The sequence below is a fragment of the Lepidochelys kempii genome, chromosome 18 (genome assembly GCF_965140265.1).
Source record: "Lepidochelys kempii isolate rLepKem1 chromosome 18, rLepKem1.hap2, whole genome shotgun sequence".
In the NCBI taxonomy this organism is placed as follows: domain Eukaryota; kingdom Metazoa; phylum Chordata; order Testudines; family Cheloniidae; genus Lepidochelys; species Lepidochelys kempii.
The window spans coordinates 13,750,525-13,775,226 of record NC_133273.1 but is presented as its reverse complement, the minus strand read 5'-3'; the positions used below and the strand labels follow the sequence as shown (position 1 = coordinate 13,775,226).

Sequence of the window (24,702 nt, the reverse complement as noted above, 5' to 3'; positions counted from 1 at the left end):
GTGACCATGTTCTTATGAGAACAGGTGACTCAGTGGCTTTCAGGAACAGGACTGTAATGTCATTTCAGGATACCTGCTGATAGGTCTTCCTTTCAGTTATGTGATTTGATATAGGCATCATGCAGGCAGGTGATTCATGGCAATTAAACAAAGTCAGCCAGTTTTATTTTGTTTGCTTTTCAACAGAAACAGGGAGGGGAGGGGAAAAAACCTGCTTGTTTGTCTCTGTAGAAGTGTAGGTGTGGCAACAGCCCCTGGGGCCAGTCTATCAGACAAAGTGATAGTAAAGTCAGCTTTTGAAACCGACAAAAGAATTTTACTCAACATTTTTTTCTGCTGGGGCAGGGATAAAGTTTCTTATCCTTTCCTAGCGTGACGTTTTCTCCTCAAAACCAATTCTACCTTCAGAGAACTAGTGAAAATCCTGTTGCTTGAGTCACTGAACTGGGTGAAGCTCTGGCGAGTATTATTGTAGGGAACAATACCCACACAGGATGGGGAATGAACAAAGTGCCCTAACAGGAGCGTATGTTGGAGATAAAAGGGTTTTAATAGCTCATTTTGTCCATCTCCCAGCTAATGCAGGATTTTTCCCTACCCTATGTTATCCTCGTGTTTTATCCAGGAAGTGCTGGCCTTGTAGTTAAGGCACAGGGCTGGGACATAGCAGATTGGGGGCAGTTCCCAGCTCTCCCACAGACTAACTGCGGGCTTTTCTTCATGTACAGGGCTACAGCGGCACAACTGCTGTAGTGCTTTAGTGAAGACGCTACTGTGCTGATGGGAGAGCTTTTCCCGTCAGCGTAGTTAATCCACCTCCCCGAGAGGCAGTAGCTCTGTTGGTGGGAGAAGTTTTCTGGTCGACATAGCACTGACTACACTAGGGGGAGGGGGTATGGATTAGGTTGCTATAACTGCTTTGTTCAGGGGTATGGATTTTTCACACCCCAGTGTGACATAGTTATACCGATATAGGTCTGTAGAATAGACCTAGCTTGTGTGATCTTGGATAAGTCACTTTAATCTCTCTGTGCATCACTTTCCCAACTGTAAAATGCGGGGACAGCAATACTTCCCTCCCTCACAGAGGTGTTGCAAGAATAAAAGTTTTATTTTGTGTGAAGTCCTCAGGTACTACGATAATGGATTTTATAAAAGAGTCTAGGTAGAGAGTTTTCAGAGTAGCAGCCGTGTTAGTCTGTATCCGCAAAAAGAAAAGAAGGACTTGTGGCACCTTAGAGACTAACAAATTTATTTGAGCATAAGCTTTCGTGAGCTACAGCTGAAGTGAGCTGTAGCTCACAAAAGCTTACGCTCAAATAAATTTGTTAGTCTCTAAGGTGCCACAAGTACTCCTTTTCTTTTTGTAGATAGATAGTATAATTTTAAAAGTCCCAAGCAATGGAGCTTCCAACACGATATCCCAGGCGCAAAGGGGACTTTTACCTCCCTGCTTCATTCTCTAATTTGTTTTGATTCTGTGTTTAACTACAATTTACAGAGGCTGGGTGGTTTTCCTGAAAATCGGAAATGGCAACAATAGTGAAGTTCCTGAGAGAAAGGCAACAAGAACATCTGAATGCAAAACACTGTTGAGTGTCAGATAATGCAAATCAACACCCTCAGACCTAAAAAGAAAATTTTATGACTTTATGAAAATTATGACTAATTCTTACAAAAGCTGTGGCTCTAAGGAGGTATGAGATAGATGGACCAGAGATGGGAGGTGGGGGAGGTTTGCATTCTGTAGGGCTGTGAAGACAGTTTCCTTACATCCTTCTCAGTTCAGTCCTTTCTCAGTACCCTCTGTGGTTAGATTATTCCTTGCAGATAGCAATCAACTGGAAGGAAGTGTGTGTCTAATTTGCATGAGATTATTTAAAACAAAAAAAAAGGCCTGCATTAGTCAGGGTGATGGTAAACAACGCAAAGAGATGCCTTTTATAATATAGCCGTGGCTCAGCTTTCAAAGCCAAATATAATTCACTTACAATTGGCAGTTTCCTTTATTGTTCCTTTTAACCTTTTGGATTCTGCATGGTCTTGATCTTGCTGCAACTCCAGAAGATCTAAAATGTTTGCCTTTCAAACTGGGGGGAGGCGAGGGTTGGGAGGGGGGAATCTTCTATTATACTGATATGATTCTATTGACACAGTTGTCCCCAAAGACAATCTTATTAAGCACAAGACTTTAGATTTTGTGGCACTGTTGTGTGCCCAAGAGAGACTGTGTTATATTTGGGTTGCTAAATTCATACTAGATAAGAGAAATGAACAAGACTGTGAATGCTTTTTAGATGCTGCTGTGATGAAGGACTATAAATTCTTAGTGGAAGTTGTGGTGGGAGGCGAATGGTGGAAGCTGATGAGGTTTGTTGTCCATGAACCAGCACCAACCCAAGAGCAGCCAAGTAGTGGAAATATTCTTCTGCCATGATACATGGTGAATATAGTGACCTGGTGTCACTTACACCAGCACTTTCTCTTCTCTAAGTAGCTGATAGGCTCTATTGAAGTATTGTCTCTGGGTAGTACCAAGACCCTTGGCTTCATTTTGGCTTAGGCAAGCCAGAAGAGACATAGGTGGAGTGAGGTCAAGTTACTTGAATTTGTTTAATAAAGAGCAGACCAGCCATCATGGTAAGTCAAGACAGGACACGGGGGCTAGATGTTCCAGTGTTCTGATCTGGTACAGAAATTCCCATGTCCTTATATTAATGATATAATTTTTTGCATTCCCGAGCCTGGAAAACAAAGTTAGACATACCTGAGTTTGGAAAAATTGCTACTGGGGTATGTGAGGCAAATTTCAGTCCAAAGTGAACTTTGATGGCTAAATTATATACTCCTGAGAAAAGACTTTTTCAAATATATTGTACATTTTTGTTAGCGTTTGTGAAAAGTGCCAGATTGACAGTGTTCAGTCTCTGCTTGTTATAATCTTGTCCTCTGCTTATTAACAGGGGGACCAATTTGGTAGTGTTTTCTGAGATGCAGAGATTTGTTGTCGACTAGTAATGTGAATGAGGCTACTTCATGGAGGCCACAGAATAGCCATTGGTCTGTAGCAACTTTCACTCACTCCTAACTTGTGCTGGATTCAAACCAGCAACCTAGATATGAAAGGCTCCATATCTCATTACCATTCACATGAGTTTTTCCTTCCCTGTTAAAACAGGATTTTGTAATGGAAATAGTGACACTATCGTGTCATTAGTGGGCATGACCAGAATAATGCAAGAAATTTTATCTGTAAAACTTTTTTTTTTCCCAAACAGGCTGAGAATTGAGGGGGCGGGAAACAATGAGCATTATTTCCTGTTCTTTTCATAGCTCAAAGATCTCAAGGACAAAGTATCCTCCATAACTAATTGTATGTTCTTCAATGTTAAATGTTATCACATCTGCTACCTTTGCATGGAAATAGAACAAAATGCCCCTTTTTAGAGAGAGCCACATTTGCAGCCAGCAGCTAATATTGGCTTGTGTGTCTGGCTCCAGCTTTATAAAATTCCACAGTTGCTGGTGATCTACAATGCTGGCATCTGCTTATGCTCTCTCTTCTATTGGATAATTATGAACTGGTTAAAGCAGTTCCTTTCTTATTAGGACTTTGCTTTCTAACATGGTTTAGATACCATAAATATTGCTACTGGGACTTTAAAATAGAAGCCTGAGTTGATGTAGACCATCTCTCTTTGTTTTTCATGTGTCTCTTTCTGAGTCTCTGCCCTGATGAGGCATGCATCCAACACAGGTAGAGAGAGAGAGAGTGAGTGTGTGTGTGTGTTGCCTAAGCACAAGACTGGGAGCCAGGAACTTCAGATTTATAATCCTGTTTCTGACACTGACAACTCTCTGTGACCTTGGACAAGTCACTTAACCTTTCTGTGCATCGGTTTTCCCATTGTAAAATTGGCATGATAATAAGTAACGTAACTCATAGGAGTGTTATGAAGATCAGCTAATAAATATAAAACCCTCTGAAGATCAGAAGTGTTGTCAGTGCTATGCATTAATAAGTAGCTGTCCAAAGATCGCCTCAAACACCTACTTCTTGCAGTGTTGTTTGTGTTATGGATTAGTCTGTTCTGTGTGGATGCAGAACATGCGGTCAGATTTCAGATCCTAGGTTAACTTCTCCAAGCAGGAGTAATGCTCTCAGAATCCTGTATGTGTCCTATATTACTCCTCACCATGATGTTAAGTGCTCTAGGGGGAAAGTTCCAAGCATTCTATCTGCCAATAGTACCAAGAATAACCATGTGGCAGTACTCTGCTAATCTCATGCTTGAGAGAAAGTGCTCCCTCTGATTTCTCCCCCCACTCTCAGCTTCATGCCATCTTCCTTGCCGTCCTGTCTGCTTGGAACTGCTTTCTGAGAGCCAAGTTGCCCCTCTCTTCTCCTCCAGATCCCAGCCCCCTTGAAATTTGTTTCTTTTGCAAGCCCGGCTACTCTGATCATCTCACTCCCAGTATTTCAACACTTTCTTGCATAAGCACTGCTATCCCATGTGGTGGTGGGGGTGCCTGAGCTAGATTGTAAGCTCCTCAGGGCAGGAACCTGGCCTTTTTCCTGATTCTGTGTGCAGTGTATGGCATTCCACAGACAGTACACACTCTCCCAGGCCCCACATCACAGTCTCCACCCTAGCACCACATTCTTTTGCTAGAGCACATTTTCTCCTGTTGAAAAAGCCATCCAGCTGTGCTTGCTTCCTTCACAGATGCTGGTCATCATGAATCTTTCAGCTGCTGTTCTCTTTCCCCTCGTAGGGCAAATTCTCTCCATATGTTGTGGCCACTTACAGATGGGCACCTTCACATTTTCCAGTGACAGGAAAGACTGCACCACAATGTACCATGTGTGCAGCTTGGCTACAGCGATGTGCGAAATAAAAACCAGGCTGGCCTCAGGCAATATAATCAGACAGTAGTAGGCTGGGACAGTGCTAGTCTGAAAGTTTGAGCTTGGCCTTGTTTTGATCTGTTTTGTTAGTTTTATTTCCTCCTTTCATTCTATGTCCCATTCATACTAATCACAGTCAGTCCTGATTTTTTCTTTTTATTTCTACATTTGTCATAAAATAAAGCAAATTATTCCCGTCTTTGGAAACGATCTAGACTAATTAGTCGTCTAACCCAATAATTAGTTTTTTGTTTCCCTGTCTGTTTTCATGCATTATTGTTGGTTTTTTCCCCTCTTTTTTTTTTTTTTTACACCATTACAGATTAAAATGAGCCACATTTGCAGTTGATGGTATCTTTTTTCGGGGGAAGAATGGAGAATTGCAATAGAAAACTACTTCCAAAGCAGCAATAAACTCAAGGATAAATTAAGGAAATTGAATGAGCCACATTTGGAAGCAGCGTTGAGGCTAATATTCTGTCGCTTGAGGTTAAATTGCAACTGAGAGAAGAGAGGGAGTGATTTTAGTGAATCCAAAATCGGGGAGGCGATGCTGCTCGAATCACTACCAGAATCCTTCTGCAGCTTGAAAGAGTTCTGCCAGGCTTGCAGATTTAATTACAGGCGCATCAAGTGAGTAAAGATGCTAAACTGATCTCGTTTCCTCTTCTCCCCCAGGACTGACGGATGAAGAAATTGACCTGGCTTTCCAGCAGTCGGGCACTACCACAGATGAGCCACAGTCTCTGGGTCCTTCCACACAGCTGGTGCCAACGCAGCCCCTTCACCTCTTGCCGTACAGTAAGTAGCCTCTTGAAAGCACCTGGTCCTATCATTTTATGCAATGATTTTGCTATCCTATTCCCTATCTGCTTCCTTACCTCTGTGCTCCTTTAACGATACTAGCTTGCAATGCTGAATCCCAGGAAACAGTGGAATCTGCGGTGGTTGTTTCTAGCAAATAGCCCACTTGTCAGAATCAGACCCCTGATCTTACTTTAAATACACTTTTTAATTGTTGATGCAAGTGACATAAATACACAGCAGACACAATCACAAGGTGTCACACAAGGCAGCTGAGGTACAAGCTATATTAGTCCACAGACTAATGTGGTAAATGATAGTCTGTTGTCGCTTATGCTTAGGTATCATGGTGTAGAGAGATCTGGTTTCTGTTTCCAACTCTGCCACTGACTCACTGTATAGATCTGGACAAATCCCTTAACCTTTGTAGGCCTCATTTCCCCCCCCACCCCAAAAAAAAAATAATTGGGGGCTAGTACTTCCCTACCTCATAGGAGATTTATGAGATTTAATTATTTAATATTTGAATAGTAGAATGAGGTCCTTGGATAGAAAGTGCTATAAAAGTCAAAAGTTATTTATTTTACAATGGAACCTGTACAAGAGTTCACCTTTACTAGGCAAACTCCTGCTTTTAGGAATCCATCACAAACTATCCACAAAGGTACTGAGTATAATTCTGCTCCATATTAATTGGAAGACTTACCTCCCATAAATGACTGATTTTTATAATTGATCCCTTGAGTAGTTGCTTAAGACAGGTGAATAAAGAATTTCAGCAAACTAGAATGTAAGTTCTTCAGGGCATGGACTATGTCTTCCTAGCGTGTATGCAAAATCTAAAACAGGTCCCCACCTGTGATTGGGGCTCTGGGTGCTATGGCATTACAAATAATTATAAATAATAATGGTGCTTATTTATCTTCAAAAACACCTAGTGTTATCCAATCACACCCCCATTCTTAAAGAAGGACTGCAAAATTTTTGGGTGTACTGTGTATATATATGTATATATGGCTGTTATATTAAAATACACACACACACACCGTTTTAAAAGTCCCAGTGGAATCTGTGTAGACTTAAGATTTACGTATACTTTTTGCTAGGTTTGTTTTAAAATGCAAATGTACCTAAGCTCCATACAATAAAAACCAAAATGTGCACACCATTAAAAATCCATCAAGAGGAACTATTCAGCTCATATTTGTGGCTGGCAGTTTGAAAAGCATTTCTTCCTTCACTTACCTGCCAAGTACCAAGGACTGAGCTTGTTATTGTTCCTACCAGTCAGTAGCTCCTAAAACAGTGTTATTGCAATGATGTTGATGCTCTCTGGTGTTGCAGGTAATGCACCCGTCTACCCATGTCCTTTCTGTGGTCCAGCAGATAGGGCCCATAACTGGGAGTCAGGTGACTTGTCTGCTTGCCTAGCTCTGTCACTGGTTTAGGTGTGTAACCTTGGGCAAGTCACTTAACCTCTGTGCTTCAGGAACCCTTTCTGTGAAACAGGGTTAATGTTACTTACCCTCCTTTGTAAAGTGGTTTCAGATCTTAGGATGAAATGCGCCATGTAAGTGCTAAGTGGTCGTGTTATTGCCGAAGGAGGCATAAAGTATTTCTATTGTTTGCACAGAACTTGGCTCTTTATTTAGGCCTCATGCTAGGTACAACATTGTTTAAACACAGTGGCGGAATTCGAGCATGGTTCCACAACCCATGTGCTGACTTGCACTGGGTGGGAGTGGTTAGTTTATGGCACAATGTGGCTATCACTAGAGATGGTCCAAAATGACCTCCCTCATTCTGACATATCTTGAACTTTTGTGTGGCGAGAGGAAGGTTTGGAATGAGAGCTTTGCTGTCTGTAATGGGCTGCACAAGAATCCAAATTTCAGTGCCTCCAGACATTTGGGAAGGGGGATTGAAATATGAATTTTGTGTCTCGATCTAATCTCTAGCTATCATGGTCACAGAAAATAACCCCCAAACCAGACCCTCTCTATCTTGGTCAGGGAAACTGTACTTAGCCCCATATTAGTGACAGCTGTGTCCAAGTGCAGTTTTAACTAGCTCATTTCAGGATCCAGTACAGGCAGGGTCTGTGCTCTGTTTATGTCATAGATTCCCATTAAAATTACCAAAGCAGTGAGGAGGCACATAGGGTAAACTGGAAAACAATGCCAGTGTTGCCAGCCCGCACAACTTTATCACAAGCTTTGAACGATATGGTATTCCTCTAGAGCCCCGGCTCTCGGAGTTCTACGAATAGGTGAGAATCTCTGCTTTTTAAAAAAATGTATGTTTGTAGTTTTCCTGATTGCAGAGACAAGCTTGAAAACATGGCCCCTAAAGGCTCAAAAATTAGAAGGCAAATGAGAAGAACTCAAAAGTTGGGGTTTTTTTTTTTTTTTAAATCTCATAGTTTTAAGCCAGTCTTGTGATTTTTTTTTTTTTTTTTTTTATGACCCGACTTTTGCTTTTTGATTTCGTGGGGTTGGCAACTGTGCGGGGTCTTCTACATGTGAACCAAACACTACGTTCTCTAGCAATCCTAAAGCACATGGAATAGCACAAATGGGGCCATCTTAGGCAGTGTTCTACCCCTCTGTCCTTCCCCCCCCATTGCTTCTTTGAAGACCCTTGTATTTGCACTGAGCCTCAAAGTATGATTATAAAAAGAATAATAGTGAAATTAAAAAGATGCATGCCTAACCTCACCCTTTGGTTGCATTGCTTTTGCCATTCCTCTTGCCCCTCCCTTGCTGGATGTTGTCTAGTTAGATATAGGCCTTTCTCCATATCTGCCTATACAGCGCTTTTCACACTGTTGGAAATGCACAAGTAATAATCTATGAATCGCCTTATGGCTGGCGGGTTACACTCTGCTGCAGGACAGTGTGTCCCTGCAGACTTGGCCCGATGATCTTTTGAGGTAGCTCATTTGCTACAGGCAGCTTTATCTATTGGACAGTGATAGCTTGATGGATATTTCTTCAAAGGCCCAAATCTGTCTCAGGTCAGTTGTTTCCATGATAGTTTACCAAGCCGCTTAATCTTTGGTAGATTCATCAGGTGCTGCACTGTATAGAAAATAACCCATTTCTATTCTCTATCTACTCTGTGTTCTTGTATGACCCTCACCACCATAGTATCTGAGCGCCTCTGTAGGTAGTGCTCAAAAGTACTCAAGAGACAAAGGCCAGTCAGAGAGCTGAACTTAAATCCTGTGAGCCTCACCAGATTCCATTGTACTTGGGCTCCTGTGCTCTTGGTAATGCCGTCTGTTCTGAAGGAGATGATGCAGGAAACAAATTATATGATTTAAATACCTCCTGCTGCACAGATTGTGCTGGGAGTGGAGGCAGTAGAGTAAATTCTGATCTTTCATTGGCAATAGCTATTAGCCATATAAGTACTTTAAAAAAAAAAAGCCTTGTAAGTTTTTAAAAATAGCATAGATTTTGCCAGAGGTAGAAGCTATCCCTGGTTTGGCTTTAGAGCAGCAACAGTAACTTTTGGGGGCAGAGGGAATTAAATTCCTCAAGTTTCCAGTCATTGTCTTTGAGCTTGGTGCCTCCTATACCATTTCACCCCTTCTCCATGGGGGTAATTCCATCTCTCCTTTCCTGTATTTTTGCCAAGAGGTGTCAAAACTGCTTAAAAAAAAAAAAGCTTGATTTTGATTAATATAGAGAAACAAGACTTTGCCTGACTGATAATAAAACTGATAAATGACATTTGAATTACTTGTAGCGGTAATTTATTACATAAAATATCTTTTATTTGACATGCGATTAGTTGCTGGAAGCATCACTCAATCTGACTAGTTTAAACATGCTCTGAAATGAACCCCCAGTTAAAAAAAAAAAAAAAAAAGGCTGTCTGCTCCTGGTGTTATGAAATACACTAATCCGGGAGTGAGGACAAAAATCTGACTTTAAATATTTAAATGATTAATTGGGTTTAGATATTTTTTACCTTTCTAGTCCCCTTAATTACAAGCAAACTCGGGGGAGTTTCTGAAATAGGTGTGCAAAGCTGTTTGCTTATCACCCAGACATTGTCTGCGTCCCTCTCCATGACTCCATTCATGCAGATTTTATACACAGTTCCTGTGTGACCTTGGGCAAATATTTATCAAGCTATCACCGTCCAATAGATGAAGCTGCCTGTAGCAAATGAGCTACCATAAAAGATCACTTAAACTTTCCGAGCCTCAGTTTCCCCATCTGTAAAAGGGTGCAACATCCTTTCCATGCCTCACAGGGGCTTGTGAAGATTCCTTAACATTGGTGAAGGACTGAGACCTTCTGATAGAACACTTAATGGAAGTGGCAAGTGTTATTTTTCTTCCTTCCCCATGATTAGTTCGGAATAGAAGCTAGAGCAGCACAACTGTGTGTCTTGGTATAGTGCAATATGGGCATATGGAAACCTTGAGTGGTGAGGGACAGATGGAAGTCTAGTATCTCCAGTGACGAACGAGGGAAGCACTGCTCAGTTTCTGACTGAATAGTAGGGTTTGAAGTACTTAGTTCTTTTCACCTCCTTCACATTAACTCATTGACCCTCACAGCATAAGTCTTACTATTCCCATTTTACAGATGGGGAAACTGAGGCACAGAGGTTAAGTCAAGGCAGTTGGCAAGTGCCCAAGAACATAGAAGGAAGTCAGTGTAGGAGAGCTCATGAGTTCCAAGTCTCAATCCTGGGCTTAGATAACAATTGGTAGAGAGAGAGCCTGAGAGGGGATCTTAAGCACAATTCTGATTCCGTGTGGCCTTCCCCTCTTTGTAATATCACATGGTTGATGCAGAGTCCTCCCTGTGTCCCTTTCCAGTTTAGTTTCTTTCTTTCTCTCTCTCTGTCTCTCTCTCTTTTTTTTTTTTTTTTTGCCACAAGACAGAATTGTTTCACACATCTCTAAAACGAGTAAAATGGCATTTCAGCTTCTTGTCTTTATAGACTCTCTGAACTTTAGGAAAGATCATTCTGGTCCCTTTTCATTAATAATGAAAACCAGGGGGCAATAAAATGTTCTTAGCACGAGCATTATAGGAACAGAGGGAGAGATGAGAGAGGTGAAAGGGCAAAGCTGACAGGAACTTACAGGTGTCTCTTAATTCCACCGGAGGTCAGAGCAGCTGGGGGGGTAGGTGGGGACAACTAGGGGAGTCCATGCACATGGCACATTTGGGACCCATAGCACCTCTGGGATTAATTAATCCTTTATGGTTGGGAGTTCACCCTCGATTGAGTTATTTTGTCATGGAATGATGTTTTTAGTCTGGGGTTCAGCACAGAGAACTGGAAATCCAAGCAGATCCAGGGTTCTAATCCCAATTGAGCCACTGACCCCCAAGTGTGACACTAGATTTCCTTTTGTTTGACTCCAGCCTTAGCTGTGATGAGATGAGATGAGATTTGGGCTGAGAAATGAGATTAGAAAAATTGTGTTATTAAGAACTGGGTGTTGCATCTTGAGCAGAGTTCTAGAGTTCCCTACTCATTTAGTTCTCCAGACTACTGTTGTTCATCCATTCTACCAGTTCAAGTGGCACAGGCTTTCTTCTGATTCACTCAGATTTCCACTTGGTGGGTATGCTGGGAACCATGTCCTCAAAGGTAGCAGGTTCCCATTATGCCTCCTTAATGGGTACATTTTCTATCTATAGTGCCTGGGGGGCTGGGGTTTCGGAAGAATTCCTGCAATGAGACACCTACAAGAAGGGGTAGGCAGCAGGAAATCTCCATGGGCAGTGAGTAGGGCCGTACCAAATTCACGACCATGAAAAATGCATCACAGACTGTGCAATCTGGTCTCCCCCCTGTGAAATTTGGTCCTTTGTGTGCTTTTACCCTATACAATACATATTTCACGGGGGAGACCCTCAAATTGGGGGTCCTTACCCAAAAGGGAGTTGCAGGGGGGTCACAAGGTTATTTTAGGGGTGTTGCAGTATTGCCACCCTTCCTTCTGTACTGCCTTCAGAGCTGGGCGGCTGGAGAGTGGAGCCTGTTGGCCGGCGCCCAGCCCTGAAGGCAGCGCCCCGTCAGCAGCAGTGCAGCAATAAGGGTAGCCGTGCGGCAACCCCCCTATAATAACCTTGTGACCCCCCCCAACTCCTTTTTGGGTCAGGACCCCTACAATTACAACACCGTGACATTTCAGATATAAATAGCTGAAATCCATGACATTTGTGATTTTTAAAATCCTATGGCCGTGAAATTCTCCAAAATGGACCATGAGTTTGGTAGGGCCCTAGCACTGAGCAAGCAAGGTAGGAGAGGCAGGTTTCCAGTTATCTCCACCCATTAAGCCTCTCTCTCTTCTGGAAGTCCAGTTGACAGTTTGGAGGGGAGACTACGTTTCCTAAACACTAGTAGGTTACGTGCAAATTTGGATCTGTCTGGTTAGAGGCTGCCTGCCAACCTTCACCTCTTTGGTGTCTGCCCACATCCTGCGACCAAACTTTAGGAAAGATCACTCTACATCCTCTTTATTATTGATGAAAACCAGGGGCAGTACAAGATTCTTAGCAAGAGTGTTATGGGAGCTGCAAGGGGAGGTGAAAGGGTGAAGCTGGTGGAAAACTACAGGTGTCTTCTGATTCTGCTTGCAGGAGAGGAGCGGACTGAATCTTTGCTTTGCTTTGTTGAATCTTTATGCTTCTGTGCAAAATTGTGTGTTAAGTATCCCACGCTCCTCTTCCCACCTTCTCTAAAAGTTGTCTTAGTGCATATTCCAGCTCTGCTACCACTGGCATGCCTTGGCCCCTGGTCTTAATTCAGCCAAGAAAGCCATGGAATCCCCATTCATGCCTGTATTCTCAGGAAGCCATCCACAAAGACTGACACAGAACACTTTTAGGTATTCCTTATTCTTGTAAACCCACTTAGTCGTCCTTCCCCAATCCAGGAGTTTCCCTCCACTTCCAGAGAACATTGCTCCTTTCTCTATCCCACCTCCACTTCCTGAGATTTCTTCTCCTTCCCCAGTTTCAGAAACAGTGATCTATGAAAGCAGTCAGAACTTGCTCTTGTGGGCTAGACCAAGCGCAAACACTTTTTCCAGGGTCAATGCAGCAGAGATTTGAGGGTCCTCTCCAAGAAAAGAGCAGATTGCTGATGTGACTCTTAATTGCCGGCGTGATTTTGATCCCTTCCTCACTCTCTCTGGAGTTACCCTGAAGTCCTTGTTAAGCTTTAGGAAACGAGTTGACACCACCCTGCCCACCTTTGCCTGAATTAAGTGTTTGGGTGAGATGCACGCAAATCCCTGAAGGCCTTGCTGTGTGCAAGTTCTGACCATGCTTCTCTCTTGCTTTTGGCCATTAGGTCCTCCAGGCTCCAGATGGCGAGACTATGGTGCTTTGGCGATCATTATGGCAGGGATTGCCTTTGGCTTCCACCAGCTCTACAAGGTAAACGATGTTCTCCCTACTCCCCTAAGGTGCCTTGGTGCTCCGGAACAACCATGGTAATGCTGCCCATGTTCCATGCTGGCTCTTGGTTGCGATGAAATCCTTGGAGCTGCTGCTCTTACCAGTTCTCCTTTGGGTGTATGTGTGGAGCTGTATGGACAGTCTGACGTGGAAATGCAGTAAGTGGTGAGCAGGTCTCTTAGCCCTGGTCTACACTAGGGTGGGGGATCGATCTAAGTTACACAACTTCAGCTACGTGAATAATGTGGCTGAAGTTGACGTACTTAGATCAATTTATCGCGGTGTCTTCACTGTGGTGAGTTGACTGCTGCCGCTCCCCCGTCGACTCCTCCTGCACCTCTCACGGCGCTGGAGTACAGGAGTCGACGGGAGAGTGCTTGGGGATTGATCGCAGCCTGCTGATCCGGCAGGTAGTGAAGACATACCCTTACACTAATAATAATCATACCTAGCGCTTATCTACTGCTTTGCATCAGCAGATCTCAAAGTGCTTTATAAATGAGGTCAGTATCATTATCCCCATTTTTTTCAAATGGGGAAACTGGCATAGGGAGATGAAGTGACTTGCCCAAGGTCACCCAGCAGGCCAGGGGCTGAACAAGGAATAGAACCCAGGTGTCCCGAGTCCAGTCCATTGCTTTAACCACTAGATCACATTGACTCTATGAACTAGAGACACATCTCTTTTGGCTGGTCAGGAGGTTGAAGGGAAGGTTTTTAACTCCAGCTCTATCAGCTTCCCAGTGGATGTGTACAGCAAGTGTGTAGACATACACACCCACCCTGCATTTTTCTGGCTGGACATATTCTCACTCTCCGTCACGAAAGACCTGTTCCCCAGTTCTGTATGGAGTAACATGATAGAGGCTGTTGGGAGAGAACCCAAAGCATTGGTTGTATAGCAAGGCATGGGGCAAAGGCCAAGTGACTCCAGCCCCAGTGGAGTGCAGCAGCCACTCACTCTGGTACATTATGTTTCACTTGCAAGTGTGTGTGTTTGGGAGGTTGGAATGAGATGGAAAGTAACAATTGGTTTATTAAAGAGTTGTTGTTTTTTTAAATTGGGCAAATTGATGTGCTTGGCAAAGCCCATCTTTAAAGCTAAATGTTCTTTTAAACACCCTTGATCCTTTTTATTTTTCCCTTTTATTAATTACCTTGGCCTGGGGAGGGTCAGTATGGGGAGTATGTCCCAGGATTGCACAAGGTAGCTCCTTAGATAGCTGTTCAGATTGTCCCCTTGCTCCTGACTCTCTATGTTGAGCAATGATGCTGACCTTCTTGGTCCATTCAGTACTGTAAAGGCTGGTGTGGGGGGTTGATAAATGCCCAGAGTGATGCTGAGGAAGGAGCTACTGGTCTTTACTGGATTCATCGTATGCCCTGATTCTCATGGGTGACTTTAATTTTCCTGATATCTGCTGGGAGAGCAATACAGCAGTGCACAGACAATCCAGGAAGTTTTTGGAAAGCGTAGGGGACAATTTCCTGCTGCAAGTGCTAGAGGAGCCAACTAGGGGGGGCGCTTTTCTTGACCTGCTGCTCACAAACCGGGTAGAATTAGTGGGGGAAGCAAAAGTGGATGGGAATCTGGGAGGCAGTGACCATGAGTTGGTTGAGTTCAGGATCCTGACGCAGGGAAGAAAGGTAAGCAGCAGGATACGGACCCTGGACTTCAGGAAAGCAGACTTGGACTCCCTCAGGGAACGGATGGCCAGGATCCCCTGGGGGACTAACATGAAGGGGAAAGGAGTCCAGAAGACCTGGCTGTATTTCAAGGAATCCCTGTTGAGGTTACAGGGACAAACCATCCCGATGAGTCGAAAGAATAGTAAATATGGCAGGCGACCAGCTTGGCTTAATGGTGAAATCCTAGCGGATCTTAAACATAAAAAAGAAGCTTACAAGAAGTGGAAGGTTGGACATATGACCAGGGAAGAGTATAAAAATATTGCTCGGGCATGTAGGAATGATATCAGGAGGGCCAAATCGCACCTGGAGCTGCAGCTAGCAAGAGATGTCAGGAGTAACAAGAAGGGTTTCTTCAGGTATGTTGGCAACAAGAAGAAAGCCAAGGAAAGTGTGGGCCCCTTACTGAATGAGGGAGGCAACCTAGTGACAGAGGATGTGGAAAAAGCTAATGTACTCAATGCTTTTTTTGCCTCTGTCTTCACTAACAAGGTCAGCTCCCAGACTGCTGCGCTGGGCATCACAAAATGGGGAAGAGATGGCCAGCCCTCTGTGGAGATAGAAGTGGTTAGGGACTATTTAGAAAAGCTGGACGTGCACAAGTCCATGGGGCCGGACGAGTTGCATCCGAGAGTGCTGAAGGAATTGGCGGCTGTGATTGCAGAGCCATTGGCCATTATCTTTGAAAACTCGTGGCGAACGGGGGAAGTCCCGGATTACTGGAAAAAGGCTAATGTAGTGCCAATCTTTAAAAAAGGGAAGAAGGAGGATCCTGGGAACTACAGGCCAGTCAGCCTCACCTCAGTCCCTGGAAAAATCATGGAGCAGGTCCTCAAAGAATCAATCCTGAAGCACTTGCATGAGAGGAAAGTGATCAGGAACAGCCAGCATGGATTCACCAAGGGAAGGTCATGCCTGACTAATCTAATCGCCTTTTATGATGAGATTACTGGTTCTGTGGATGAAGGGAAAGCAGTGGATGTATTGTTTCTTGACTTTAGCAAAGCTTTTGACACCGTCTCCCACAGTATTCTTGTCAGCAAGTTAAGGAAGTATGGGCTGGATGAATGCACTATAAGGTGGGTAGAAAGCTGGCTAGATTGTCGGGCTCAACGGGTAGTGATCAATGGCTCCATGTCTAATTGGCAGCCGGTGTCAAGTGGAGTGCCCCAGGGGTCGGTCCTGGGGCCGGTTTTGTTCAATATCTTCATAAATGATCTGGAGGATGGTGTAGATTGCACTCTCAGCAAATTTGCGGATGATACTAAACTGGGAGGAGTGGTAGATACGCTGGAGGGGAGGGATAGGATACAGAAGGACCTAGACAAATTGGAGGATTGGGCCAAAAGAAATCTGATGAGGTTCAATAAGGATAAGTGCAGGGTCCTGCACTTAGGACGGAAGAATCCAATGCACCGCTACAGACTAGGGGCCGAATGGCTAGGCAGCAGTTCTGCGGAAAAGGACCTAGGGGTGACAGTGGACGAGAAGCTGGATATGAGTCAGCAGTGTGCCCTTGTTGCCAAGAAGGCCAATGGCATTTTGGGATGTATAAGTAGGGGCATAGCGAGCAGATCGAGGGACGTGATCGTTCCCCTCTATTCGACATTGGTGAAGCCTCATCTAGAGTACTGTGTCCAGTTTTGGGCCCCACACTACAAGAAGGATGTGGATAAATTGGAGAGAGTCCAGCGAAGGGCAACAAAAATGATTAGGGGTCTAGAACACATGACTTATGAGGAGAGGCTGAGGGAGCTGGGATTGTTTAGTCTGCAGAAGAGAAGAATGAGGGGGGATTTGATAGCTGCTTTTAACTACCTGAAAGGGGGTTCCAAAGAGGATGGCTCTAGACTGTTCTCAATGGTAGCAGATGACAGAACAAGGAGTAATGGTCTCAAGTTGCAGTGGGGGAGGTTTAGATTGGATATTAGGAAAAACTTTTTCACTAAGAGGGTGGTGAAACACTGGAATGCGTTACCTAGGGAGGTGATAGAATCTCCTTCCTTAGAGGTTTTTAAGGTCAGGCTTGACAAAGCCCTGGCTGGGATGATTTAACTGGGAATTGGTCCTGCTTTGAGCAGGGGGTTGGACTAGATGACCTTCTGGGGTCCCTTCCAACCCTGATATTCTATGATTCTATGATTCATAACAGGCTGGCCTGGAGGGCCTTATTGCTATTGTAAAATGACAACTACCACAAAAATATCAATTTTTTTATTTAAAATTTCTTACACAGTCTCAGTGATGGTGACAATAGACTGCATCCCACTGTCATTCTCTTTGTGTACAGATCCCCTCTTCACCTCTCCATCCAGACCAGGGGTCGGCAACCTTTGGCACGCGGCCCATCAGGGTAATCCGCTGGTGGGCTGTGGGCCGAAGTTTGCCAACCCCTAATCCAGACCATACAATACACCTTGGTTATCGAGCAGAGGCCCCTGTTCCCTTATGGGAGCCGAAGATGCCTTGGGTCAGCTCCCCAAGTGCAACTGGTGCATAAATTCCTTTGGCAGACGATGTGATTTTTGTGCTTGTGTTAGTGGTCCTTATCTCAAAAATAAAGACTCCTTGCCAAGCCATTGGTATGAGTGTTCCAGGAGGTTCAGAACAGAAGCGTCTGTTCATTGCACTTTGTTTTCTATGGGAGTCATCAGAAGCAGCTTGCTTCTCAGAATGGTGGATGGAAGAAAGTAGAGTGACTGTGTATGCATATGATAGCTATCTGCAGAGACAGCTAGATCTCTATATAACCAACAGCACTTAGTTCAAGAGGAGGAGGATGCTGTCCCACACCCCTCAGGCCTGTCTCAGAACCGTATCTTTGAATATGTCTCTCTGGAAGCATGTACATCAAAAGCCAGGATACAAGGGAGCTCTTAGGCAAGCTGTTCCCTTGTAATTGAGGCTGTTGCTGTGTCCTGGCTAACCCCCTCTCTCCTTTATCCCTCTTGCCCCAATCATGCTATGTCTGAATGTGCTCTTGTTACGCTCCACACTCAGTTCAAGTGTGCTATGCCCCAGAAGGGGTCACAGTAATTAGGGATGGCTACAACGTGTTAGATCAAGTCCATCTCCTACCAGGGGAGGCTGAGTTTGATTTAGTCGCTACTGGGTATGCTGTCAGTGAGCTGCCACCACTCCTCTAGTGTCCTGACACCTCTGTATCAGCACCTCCCTTGCCCCTGCCTTCATGGCTTTCTGCCTCCATTCCTGTTACCTCAGATCCCCTCTACCTTTGCTCCATCTCCTCTGCTCTCTCATTCCCATTTCCCCAGATCTCTGCTCTTTACCGCCACTATCCTGCCTCCCAGTCTCTATACTCTCTGTCATTTCCCCTTCCCTCTACTCTTATGCCCCCCAGCCCCTCCATATCTGTGCTCCCCTCTTCTCCCTGCTCTGCATCTCCTGCCTTGTGGGTACATTTAGAGTCACATGAGAGGTGAGTGCAGTGAGATTGAAATCCTTCTGGATGGGGGTAGGGAAGGGGCTGTAGGCTGAGAATTTTCCTAAATACATCCAAGGACCCTCCCTCAGCACCTCAGGAAAAAAGAGCACAAAAGTCCTGCCATCCTGTTTTGTGATATATGTGAATGCCTTCTTCCAGGGGACCCCTCTCCTCACCATCTGTGATCATGGTAGTTTCTGGGATTGGGGTAGAGATGTCTGGCCGGCTCTGAGGTACTTGGGGCGGGTTAGAAGGAACCCCTTGCATATCCTCATCTCTTAACAACATCTCCATGCTCTGTGCAGAAGTACCTATTCCCTCTCATCATGGGAGGCAAAGAAGACAGAAAACAACTTCAGAGGATTGAGGCGAACATTTCTGAGATGAGTGGCAGCGTGACACAGACAGGTAAAGATTAATGACTCCATCAATTTGCCCCTCAAAGCCCTTCTCCCTGCATCCTCCATCCTACCTCGACCCCCCCCCCTCCATCTCCACTTTATGTGGTGACTTCATTTATCTGCTCTGAGAATCTGTTCACATTTGCAAATGAAGCTGCCGTCATTTCGGTTTAATTTGAAATTGCTTGTTTACTGTCGGCGCGGCCTCAATTAATTATGTTTTTACGGAAAGGCTCCCAACCTCAGAATATTAATAAGGGGAATAAAATGACAGCCTTTCGGAGGGCTGTAAAGTTCATTTTTAATTTCTGCTTCTCTGAGGTTTTCAGGGGCTTTTTTTTTGGTGGTTTCTCCCCCCCGTTGCCTCCAAGAATCCAAAGCAAGGTCAAGAGAGTCTGTAATTACTGTGCCTCCACTGACCCCAGCCACCTTCTCTGTTATTGACTCCATAGGGCACCTGTTCATTACCCAGTGCCCTAATGATGGCCCAGATTAGCTGTTACCTGTCATGCCAATAAAGTTTTTTTTTTTATCAACTTGTTTACTGGATGGAAACTCCAGATAAAACCACCAAAGCTGTAGGCAGTTCCCCGTCCATCCAGACACAAGTTCCTGTTCTAGGGGAAGTTTTCCACTGGGAAGATTTCTCTTGAAATCCAGGAGAGGGTGCTAAATGTGTGTCCAGCTGTTGGCAGAAGAGAGAGCGTGGCAAGTTTGTTTCTGCCATCATGGGGTGAAAGGGCAGGTGGTCTGATGGTGGGAGGGTGCTAACTGGACCTGCTGGTGGAGGAAGTGGATAAAAGAGGCTTGCCTTCTTTTCTCACTACATCCTGGGATTGATCCAGGCACCTGTCTGTTTCCAGACTAGAGATAAACCCCAAGTATCATGTGCCTGTCTGAGGCCCAAGGTAGATAAATGATACAGACATTGTATAAGTTCAGAGAGATGTACAAATCATAAACTGAGATAATTAGAAGGGAGAGGTTTTGGACGGATATACTGTGGGCTATAGACATCTATACAATGGAAAGATAAACTAGAAATACTGGAGGTTAGATGCAGTGCAGGTAGATTACCCATAGTGCAGATAATTTATATGGACTAGAGCGAGCGGGTGTCTGTAGATAAATTAGATATAGCAGGAATAGAGGCATCTTGTAGCTAGACAGCAGGAAGGGCACATGTGTATGTGTATTTCTCAGTTTAACAGAAACTCTCCTGCTTTTTCATCCCACAGTAACTCAGTTGCAGACAACTTTAGCCTCCGTCCAGGAACTGCTGATGCAGCAACAGCAGAAAATCCACGAGCTCACCCAAGAGCTGGCTGCCGCCAAGGTACACACCTCCATCTCTTCGCTAGGCCACCCTTCAGAAATTCTCTTGCCCTTTTTAGTGTACATGGCTTCCCTAACCCATAACTTTATCCTATCTGGCCAGTTTCTGTATGCAGCCTTGTCTCTCAAGGGTGTTTGTATAGAGCAATGCATGCTGACTGGGTGCTTCAGGCTAAACATATATGGCTACTGAGAGGGCTTTGTTCCATGATGTTCTTTGCATCTTTCATGTCCACAATCTCCTTAATTGCTCTCAGCTGTGCAACTAGTGTCCCTTGTAGGAGAGCTCATTGTATATCCAGTTGGAGCGATAGGGAGCGGGATTGGCCCTCCTGCTACCCCATGGACTGAAGGAGGAAAAGGGTAGAGGTAGATGTTTTGTGTGTATTTTCATCTTGTCTGTCTAAGTGTCTGTTAACCAATGTATGTATTCTATGCCCATCACCGTGGTATCTCAGTGCAAAGTAGTCAAACACAGATCGGTTGGATTATATGACTCAGGGGAATGGGAATGGGCTGTGGACTCTTTTGCATTTAAGTCGCCGGTTGCACTCCAGGCCAGGTAATGACTGAAGGTTACCACCATCCGATAGCTGGTTGGTGGCCTGCGTGAATGATTTTGGTGGTCTTAGTACAACAGGTGGTGCCACTACCATATTTGGCACTAACTGGCAGCCTCTTTGGTACTCTCAGCGAGGAGGGCAAGGACCCTCCACAGAACAACCAAAGCACAGGAGCAGTGCAAGCTCCGAACAAGAGGGACCATCTCTCAGGCTGAGAATGGAGTGCAGTCTCCACGGCCCATGCAGTCCGTGGTGCCTGTGCTGAGACTGCCAACAAGGACACCAGTTACTGCCAATAATGGCTGGCGGTTTTGCCATGTGGATACTTGTGAGTTTGGGAATTGAGCTGAGACCCACCCAAATCAGTTCGCTTTGTGGCAGCAACAGTGCTTTTCATAGAATCATAGAATCATAGAATATCAGGGTTGGAAGGGACCCCAGAAGGTCATCTAGTCCAACCCCCTGCTCAAAGCAGGACCAATTCCCAGTTAAATCATCCCAGCCAGGGCTTTGTCAAGCCTGACCTTAAAAACCTCTAAGGAAGGAGATTCTACCACCTCCCTAGGTAACGCATTCCAGTGTTTCACCACCCTCTTAGTGAAAAAGTTTTTCCTAATATCCAATCTAAACCTCCCCCACGGCAACTTGAGACCATTACTCCTCGTTCTGTCATCTGCTACCATTGAGAACAGTCTAGAACCATCCTCTTTGGAACCCCCTTTCAGGTAGTTGAAAGCAGCTATCAAATCCCCCCTCATTCTTCTCTTCTGCAGGCTAAACAATCCCAGCTCCCTCAGCCTCTCCTCATAACTCATGTGTTCCAGTCCCCTAATCATTTTTGTTGCCCTTCGCTGGACTCTCTCCAATTTATCCACATCCTTCTTGAAGTGTGGGGCCCAAAACTGGACACAGTACTCCAGATGAGGCCTCACCAATGTCGAATAGAGGGGAACGATCACGTCCCTCGATCTGCTCGCTATGCCCCTACTTATACATCCCAAAATGCCATTGGCCTTCTTGGCAACAAGGGCACACTGCTGACTCATATCCAGCTTCTCGTCCACTGTCACCCCTAGGTCCTTTTCTGCAGAACTGCTGCCTAGCCATTCAGTCCCTAGTCTGTAGCTGTGCATTGGGTTCTTCCGTCCTAAGTGCAGGACCCTGCACTTATCCTTATTGAACCTCATCAGATTCCTTTTGGCCCAATCTTCCAATTGGTCTAGGTCCTTCTGTATCCTATCCCTCCCCTCCAGCGTATCTACCACTCCTCCCAGTTTAGTATCATCCGCAAATTTGCTGAGAGTGCAATCCACACCATCCTCCAGATCATTTATGAAGATATTGAATAAAACCGGCCCCAGGACCGACCCTTGGGGCACTCCACTTGATACCGGCTGCCAACTAGACATGGAGCCATTGATCACTACCCGTTGAGCCCGACAATTTAGCCAGCTTTCTACCCACCTTATAGTGCATTCATCCAGCCCATACTTCCTTAACTTGCTGACAAGAATACTATGGGAGACCGTGTCAAAAGCTTTGCTAAAGTCAAGAAACAATACATCCACTGCTTTCCCTTCATCCACAGAACCAGTAATCTCATCATAAAAGGCGATTAGATTAGTCAGGCATGACTTTCCCTTGGTGAATCCATGCTGGCTGTTCCTGATCACTTTCCTCTCATGCAAGTGCTTCAGGATTGATTCTTTGAGGACCTGCTCCATGATTTTTCCAGGGACTGAGGTGAGGCTGACTGGCCTGTAGTTCCCAGGATCTTCCTTCTTCCCTTTTTTAAAGATTGGCACTACATTAGCCTTTTTCCAGTCATCCGGGACTTCCCCGGTTCGCCACGAGTTTTCAAAGATAATGGCCAGTGGCTCTGCAATCACAGCCGCCAATTCCTTCAGCACTCTCGGATGCAACTCGTCCGGCCCCATGGACTTGTGCACGTCCAGCTTTTCTAAATAGTCCCTAACCGCCTCTATCTCCACAGAGGGCTGGCCATCTCTTCCGCATTTTGTGATGCCCAGCGCAGCAGTCTGGGAGCTGACCTTGTTAGTGAAAACAGCCATTAGTTAGTTAGTGAAAACAGTCATTGTCCTTGGCCTCCCAGCAGCCACCAGATGTCAGTCATTCCTGAATTGGGCTGGATTTGAACTGGTGACCTACAGGTGAAAGCCTTCCTCTTGTTATCAAAGCCTGGGATCAGTCAGTCCCTCCTTTGACTGTCAACAACCTCTGCAGAATGGGAGCTTTAGCCCTCTATATAGCAAGATCCCTGAAACAGTTAGGTGTTTGTAGAGCAGTCCTCCATCTACAGCAGTAACAGTCCTTCTTTCCCAGGCTCCAGTCTCTCGTAAACCCTTTGATAATGTGTAGCCGGTGGGCCACCTCTGGCTGTGCAGTGAATATACCTTACAGTAGGAATCAACTGTAAACCCAGCCATGAAAGTCAATTTATGGTCACATCTATCCACTCCAGTTTTCCTTGGGAACTGTGGCCCATCAATGGCCTGGAGCCAGTCCGGAAATTGGAAAACTGTTTTCAGGTTGTAAGTGTTAAGATTAAGACCACATGTTGAGCTCTCAGAAGGGAAAAGGGCATAGGAGTGTTGCTGGTTTAGAGAGTCTTTAAAAAGTTCTCCCTCCCTTCCCTCCTCTTCTGCGCTGAAATGGTAGCACACGCTGTTATGATATCTCAGCTTCATATGTACAAAGAAAGACTTGGGCAACACCACAAACCAAAGAGTAAAAGCTGTGTTTTCTCAGCTGTAATGTAAGTTTTTATATCTGCTTTTCAAACTCCTACTGGCATGCTGTAAAAAATTAAAAAGAGGGGTTTTAAAAGTAATTAAAAAACCTACATAAAAACTCAAGTCTTGAATTTTCTACAACTGTTTTTTAAAGAGACTAACTAAAAAGCCCCAGATGTCAGATTTTATTTCTAAATCCTAGGCATCTGGCACCATATGTGTTTTGGAAATTTGAGTCCTGTGCAGGCCGGTGAGTGGAAATCACTCCCTTGTTAATGTGCTGATGTAGCTTTCAAAGTCTTGGAGAGCCAGAACAGTGGCTCCTGGATTCTCGCTGTCAGAGGGCTGGGAGTGTGAATCCCAAGGGAACGCATCTGTGTATATCACAGCTACTACAGACTGAGTCTCTCTCAGCTGGAATCATTGTAGGGAATGTTGGCTGTGAAGGTGCTCATGTCTGTCCAGCCCCAGCTGAAGTCTATGTAAGGAATGAGTAGGCGCATTGGCTGTGGGGGAGTTACAGTCCCAACTTCTCCCGGTAGGAATTAGCATGGGGGAGTTTGCAGCTACTCCAGTCCTGGCTTCTCCCAGGGGGGAAATGGATTGGAACACTGGCTGTGGGGGTGCTCACAATCACTCCATTCCCAATCCCTGCCAGCAGAAATCATTGTAGACAGTGCTGGCTGTGGGGGAATTCACAGTTACTCCATATGAACTAAACTCTGACAAGTCAAGTGCAAAAGTATAGTTAGGCCAAAAAAAGAATTTGAAGAGCAAAAAGATACAAAAAGAATTTTTTTAAGTACTTCAGAAGCAGGAAGTCTGCCAAAAAATTAGTGGGGCCACTGGACGATTGAGGTGCTAAAGGAGCACTCAAGAAAGAAAAGGCCATTGTGGAGAAGCTAAATGAATTCTTTGCATCGGTCTTCACTGCCGAGGATGTGAGGGAGGTTCCCACACCTGAGCCATTCTTTTTAGGTGACAGATCTGAGAAACTGTCCCAGATTGAGGTGTCAATAGAAAACGTTTTGGAACAATTTGATAAATTGAACAGTAATAAGTCTCCACGACCAAATGGTATTCACCTACAAGTTCTGAAGGAGCTCAAGTATGAAATTGCAGAACTACTAGTTGTGGTATGTAACCCATCGCTTAAATCAGCCACTGTACCGGATGACTGGCAAATAGCTAATATAACACCGATTTTTTAAAAAATGCTCCAGAGGCAATCCTGGGAATTACAGGCCAGTAAGCCTAACTTCAGTACCAGGCAAACTGGTTGAAACTATAGTAAAGAACAGAATTATCAGACACACAAATGAACACAGTATACTGGGGAAGAGTGAACATGGCATTTG

At 44.8% G+C, this 24,702-nt stretch overlaps 1 protein-coding gene across 4 annotated transcripts in view; it reads left to right on the top strand.

Annotated features, from left to right (window-relative positions):
* PEX14 (peroxisomal biogenesis factor 14) overlaps positions 1-24,702 on the top strand; it is a 161,698-nt gene that overhangs the window by 79,102 nt on the left and 57,894 nt on the right. For all 4 annotated transcript variants that reach the window (XM_073316932.1, XM_073316933.1, XM_073316931.1 and 1 more), the window contains 4 exons: positions 5,588-5,710; positions 13,052-13,137; positions 18,598-18,700; positions 19,932-20,029. In XM_073316932.1, the coding sequence (XP_073173033.1) occupies positions 5,588-5,710; positions 13,052-13,137; positions 18,598-18,700; positions 19,932-20,029 (410 nt within the window). The remainder of the gene's footprint in view (positions 1-5,587; positions 5,711-13,051; positions 13,138-18,597; positions 18,701-19,931; positions 20,030-24,702) is intronic.